This window comes from Argiope bruennichi, chromosome 1 (genome assembly GCF_947563725.1).
Source record: "Argiope bruennichi chromosome 1, qqArgBrue1.1, whole genome shotgun sequence".
Taxonomy (NCBI): Eukaryota; Metazoa; Arthropoda; class Arachnida; order Araneae; family Araneidae; genus Argiope; species Argiope bruennichi.
The window spans coordinates 87,650,970-87,657,474 of record NC_079151.1 but is presented as its reverse complement, the minus strand read 5'-3'; the positions used below and the strand labels follow the sequence as shown (position 1 = coordinate 87,657,474).

Sequence of the window (6,505 nt, the reverse complement as noted above, 5' to 3'; positions counted from 1 at the left end):
AATAGTATAATGTCACTCATGGAATATCCAATGATTGATTTTAACTTGCCATCCAAATTATAGAAGTTTTATATATAACATAAACAACGTTGTAATATCTTCACGATACAATACGGCAATCAGAATATCAAATGAGATTCTGAAGTCATCATAAAATATCTTGTGTAAATAAAACACATTTCAACAGTACAAATTGGGATTTTTAATTAAATGTTTGCGATTTTCTATCATTAGGTTTATTACTGTTCGTTAATAGAAGGCCATTTTTAATTAAAAAATCGAATACATTGCTGGATAAAAGTGGAGCTAACCAAAGTAAAATTTGGTCATTATCATCATCTTAATTGAACTAACGAAGATCATAAGTATAATACATTTAACTAATAATTATACATACCCTTAACTGCTTTATTTAGCTCAGTGAAGATTTGACTCTAATTAGTATTATAAACTTTTGGCAGGTATTTTATGTTTATTTGCTGTAGAAAGGAAAACCATTCTATAACACTGCTTCAAGAATTGTACATTAATTAGTGAGTCAGATGGAATGGACAATGTAAAGGAAAAAAAGGACTTTAAAAAGAAATATATATACATATTTCTTTTTAACTAATTAATATGTAATGATATCTCATCTTGATCTGATTTAAATCTTGAAAAATTTCTGTCTCTTTTGGTCTTCTGCTCTTGTCGCGATGTAGACTGATTTATGGCTTGCCATTTTTTATCCGTACATACTATGCCTGTCGGAATGAAATAAATCAAAGTTAAAAAATTTTCAAAAGTGTCTTCGGTGATACAACTACTAAATTATGCTTAAATATATGTATGTATTATGCATGAGATTAAAAGATATGTATACAAAGACAAAAATATTAGCTATAAGGAAAAAAAAAACTTAAAAGCAAAATAAAAAAAAACATCAACGGGATACAATTATACAATTACACAACACAGAAATAGAAGTATTAGTGGGACAAAATTTAATTTCTTTCAACAAACAAACAAACTCCTCTATATAATATTTAAAAAAATAAATCCAATGGCTTGTTTAGGTAAATTTATTATTGATTGTATTAGTTCATTAAGTTAAACTGTGTCAAATAGGAATATTGCATAAAATACAAAAAAAAGTTTTGTTTCCAAACTCTAATCCGATTTAACAATGGTTAAAAATTACAAAAAGAAATTATTTTTAAATAATTGACTCATCGACTTTTATCCCAATCATCTCATTCTAATTTTCCAAATTGCAATGTTGATTTATATTTCCTTATTTTAGCTTATTATCATGAGTCATCTGCAATGTCTTCTTCGAAGACTCTTCTCACTTCTTCTAGAGTTTGAGGTGTTCTGAAAATCGTCAAAGCTGTCATGGCCATGGCTTTGCTAACCAACAATGTTGGCCCTTGAGCTTCCGGGGCACCAGACGCTTCAGCAAACTCCTTGGTATGGTTAATACCTTTGCATGGGATGGCGTAACCAGGTTGAAAGGTGGGCACTACGTGTGAAACGTTTCCCAAGTCTGTGGAAGCAGGCCACTTTTCTGGATCATATTCCTCCATTCCTTGAGAAAGCGTTGAAAAATTTAGCATTCAAAATTTGAATTATACAGTAAAGGATGAAAATTCCCAATTACGCGACTAGTTATGTAATTGGGTATTAGTTCTGAAATTAGAAAATAGGTATCAAAAAAATTAATGCATAATTTTCAGGAAGAAAATGATGACAAATTCTTTTTTTAAACATTAGAAAATTTTGTAGCAAATATGTAGATAATATAATAAGTTATTTAATATATGGTTAATGGATTTTAGTTTTTTCAATGAATAGTCTAATTGCTTTCATCAGTTGTTTGTAAAATTTGATTTTATTAAACCAATTGAAGATTTTTTTCCGTTCATGTTAAGTAAAGTAAAAATGAATAAGAGAATGAAGGCATTTGCATCATAGACAGTAACAAAGGAAGACTGAATTAAATTTAAAATCATTGAATGGAAGTCGAATATATACATAAAATACCAATGTCTATCATTCATACATTTTTAATATTAAAAGAGTCTGAGAGCTGATGAGGGAGAAAAATAAAGCAAAATGGTGACAAAAAAAAAACAGTACCTTTATCATCAACAAGAAATTTGTTAAAGAGTCAAGTGTTCCGAAATTTAAAATTTTTTTAATAGAGTAACAGATTAAAATTTTGAGATATTCGAATTTTCAAATGTTAAATGAGCTCATAATTTCGGACTCAAATTAAGATTTCATAAATAACCCTTCAAGAATGTAATAATCATCAACAAGGAAGATTTTTACCAAAGAAAATGGTATTTTGTAGTGATAAATTTCAATCAAAATTTAAATTTTAAAATTAATTTCCACTTCTGTTTGTTCACTTGAGCGAGATTTTATTTATTTTATTTGGCGAATTCCTGATTATTAACCTTTGTAATCTATCACCGAGTTTCAGAAATATATCCTGATTGTATAAATGCTGTAATATTTGTTAAAGAGGGCTTATAATGAACTGAAGGAATATCAATATTTGCAGAATCTGTTATCACAATTGGTTGAACAGTTTTATGATGTTGGCATCATAAAAAGAAGTATTTGCAGACAAATTTTGAATGTCAATAAATACATACATTTCTTAGAATTTTGTTAAAACTGTCGAAATTTTTAAGACCTCCCCCCCTCCAAATGTCATAGAATAAAAAATTACTGAACTTTCCGAAAATTCCACAGCAATACATGAATATTCAAGCTACAACTGTATGAAAGAAGAAATATTTCAAGAAATGGTGTCCTTTACAATTTAAAAAAAGTAGTTGAAAATTAGAACAAAAATAATTGTTACAGAATATTTATCATTATATATAAAAAAAAAATGGGTTTTAAAGAATAAAAAAAATATATAAAAAAGCGATTTCCTTTCACAGATGCTACAAAGTGAACTACATCGGAAAAATATTTTCAAGATAAAAAAAAAGTGAAATTGCTGTGTAACAAACGATTGCCTTGAAATAAAATATTTCTTTTTTTCCGAAATGATATGCAAATTTCCTTTCTCTTTATCGAAGCATTTTCCCTAGATCATTCGCAATGTCTTCCTCAAAGGTATTTTTCATTTCTTCTTGAATTAGCTAGGATCTGAAGATTTTCAGCGCTGTCATAGCCATAGTACATAGCCTGATACTCTTCGGCACAAGCGGCTTCTGCAAATTCTTTGGTGTGATTAATGCTTTTGCACGGGATGACGTAACTGCATTGAAAAGCGGGAACCACGTGCGAAATGTTGCTTGTGTCCATGGAAGCTATAATTCCATCGACCGAATCTTCCATTCTTTGAAATATGATTAAAATGACATAAATTGAATTCTAGTTTTAAAAATAAAATTGAAAATCTTAATAATCTAATTGAACTTCTATTTCTTTACAAAATGAGATGCGAGGATTTAGACATTTAGATACCAAAACACTGACACAAACACACGCACAATCTAGATGAATAAAGCAAATAAATACAGTTTTTTTCGTAAATGCATCAATAAAATATTTGCTAAGTTTTAGGCACCGTAAAAAGGAATATGCTAAAGATACAGCTTATAAATTCTATTCCAAATGTGTATGAAAATATTTATGTTTACTTTTAGCGGAGAGAAGCCGAGTGTGAAATTTTTTTTTCTAATTTTTTTCTGCTACTTCAGCATGAACAAAGGAAATTATCTAAATTTGAAGTTGAAGATTGACCTATCTGAAATTTTGGAAGTAGAATCCGTCATCTTTGTATGAATGGGTACAAATGGTTTAAAAGATGGCTCAAGAATAATTTGTGAAGAATGTGATCACCACATACTTTTATCTTTAAGATTTCTCCATTTAAATTTGATCTATTTGGTGCAAATTCTGATGTAAGTTTCTAAAAAGAACCTCTCTTATCTCACACATATTTTATATATGTGCAAATAATAAAAAGAAATGTTACATGTTTACGAATTTTTTTTGTTGGAAAAATTTAGAAAATATATGTCAAATGAAGTAACTCAACTCTACATGATTGATGAAAAGATGGAACTACTTAAATTTAGAAGAGTATATAAGGGACAGATGTAATAGAAGAAAACAGTCCATAATAATGACTCTTTCACACAGTATAGTGCAGTTTATTGAGTTACTACCATTTAAATGCTGGATAACAACTTTTGAAATCATTACATAAATATTCCGATATGTGTTATAGTAGTTAAAATGAAGAATTGAATGAAAAAAAAAAAATAGGAGTTCATCTCATAACAATGAGTTTTTTCTATATAAATATGAAGGTTGAATAATCCTGTTTAAACTTTGAGTGATTAAGTAAAATTTTTTGAGTAAATTAAAAATTAATTTTTACTGGAATTAAGAAAAATCTATACTTTTCTGAGTATTCCTTTGGGAATACATATCTGTCTACAAGAAAGAGGGAAAAAATTATGAATAGGATGTCATTGTGCAAGACAAAAAAACTTAAGTAAAAAAAGAGTAGAAAGTTTAATTTCACGAAGCTAAATTTGATGACAAAATTGAACTTCAAAAACAGTAGTAGTTTTACTATTTGTATATTAAGAAGAGTGGAAACAGATGATCTGCTACATTGAGAAATAAAAATATGAATTGCCTTCTAACTTATCGACAACTCTGAAAAAATTTCATCCGAATTTTCACAACAAATATGAAGCCGAATATGTTCTCTCTATATGTTCTATATGTGCTCTCACATATCATTAGCTAGATCTTCCTCAAAAATCCTCCTCATTTCATCAATCATGTGTGGCAATCTGAAGACCTTCAGAGCTGTCATGGCCATTGCCTTGCTGACCAACAGTGTTGGTCCCTGTGCTTCCTCGGAGCGAGAGGCCTTGGCAAACTCTTCGGTATGATTAGGGGCTTCGCATGGGATAGCATACAGGGGTTGAGCTGCTGGGATCACATGTGAAATGTTTCCCATGTCTGTAGAAGGAACAGCCTCGCCAAACTCCTTCATTCCTTGAGAAAGCGATTGAGTATTTATTAATGAAAATTGGATGTGAACAGTAAAACACAGAAAAATCCCAAATTTTAAATACTGTAACCTCTTTTTTCTGTATAAGAAAAATCCAAATAAATTTTTTTTATCTGACAGATGAAAAATATGATAGATTCTTTCTTAACTACGACCAAAATGTACCTGTAAAAGGAAAACTGCTGTCGTTGAATGAATTTAAAATGCTATTGCTCTACAAAAGTCTTTGAAATGATAAATTAGAAAAAATTAGAAGTTGCATTATCGTATTATTTTTACACATCTTTGTAGATACTTTAAATAAGATATTTAACTTCCCAAAATACAAGAAAAGTGTGGAACTATTTTCACGTTATTTTACAGTTTCTTTAAACAATATTTCCCCCAAAAATTTATTATTGCAAATACTAAGCAGACGTTCATGGCGTTACATAAATGTATTAATTACTTTAACAAAATTATTTGTAAAAAAATCCAAAACTTTTCAATAATCTTTGTTTATTTATTTTTATAAGCCTAAAGCTCAAATGTTTTAACACAAGTATAAAACTTCTTGTGGATACAGTGCATCAAAGGAAGGGAAAACATTTGTATAGATTTTGTCAAGTTCCTTTATATGTTTTACTTATATATTAAAATAAAAACTAATATATTGCAAAGAATTTCTGTTTTAGAGCTTAAATATTCATAAATATGAATTTTTTCCCCATTATATGAATCTTATCGGCATGATATATACATTTTTTTTGCCTCAGTTTTTAATTTTCTTCTGCTCTTTTATGACACGTAGTCTTATCAATTATTAATTATAGTAATTATTCAGGGCTAATCATCTCATGCTGATTTAACTAATTTACCAATCTGAAGCTCGATGTAGAATTTAAGGTTCAGGATCGACTAATCTGGTTTCATAACTAACTTAAAATTTAAGAATATTTATGATGCATAATGCATATAAAAGAGTAGTTTTAAGGATGAAAAAAACTTGGTCTGTATTTTTTAGACAAAGCGTTTTTTAGCGATAACGATTCTTTGCTGTTAACTTTACCCACTGTCAATTGTCAGCTCTAACTGTTAATCAAATATAGTCTGCATTTTTTAAATAAAACTTTTTATAACGATAACGCCTTTTTACTAATTTTATACATGAAAATTACGAGGTCCTCGATTAACATTTTTTATGTACGGAACAGTGTAAAGAAAGTATTTTAAAACTATTCTGTTTCTAGGCTTTTAATCAACGTCTTTGAAATCAACATCTTTGGTGGAGTGAAAAGTCGTTTTCAAAACTTTGAGGCACTTAATCAACATTTTTAAAATATGGTATCAATTAAAAGAGAGGGTCCCAAACATACGATTTGGTTAATTTTCCAACTCTCAATGAGATTATACCATGATTTTTCAATAATAAAGATTTTATTTTTAATTTAATTAGATTGAATTGTTTAATTAATTGATTCTATTATT

The 6,505-nt window shown here is 28.6% G+C and overlaps 1 protein-coding gene across 2 annotated transcripts in view; it reads right to left on the bottom strand.

Moving 5' to 3' along the window:
* Positions 1-1,060: 1,060 nt before the first annotated feature.
* LOC129981635 (xaa-Arg dipeptidase-like) overlaps positions 1,061-6,505 on the bottom strand; it is a 29,454-nt gene continuing 24,009 nt past the window's right edge. The window contains exon 6 of one of the 2 annotated variants that reach the window (XM_056092565.1): positions 1,061-1,567. In XM_056092565.1, coding sequence (XP_055948540.1) covers positions 1,290-1,567 — 278 coding nt within the window. In that variant the 3' untranslated portion in view covers positions 1,061-1,289. Of the gene's footprint in view, positions 1,568-4,344; positions 5,023-6,505 lie in introns of those variants that run through there. The other variant, XM_056092573.1, reaches the window with a different exon arrangement.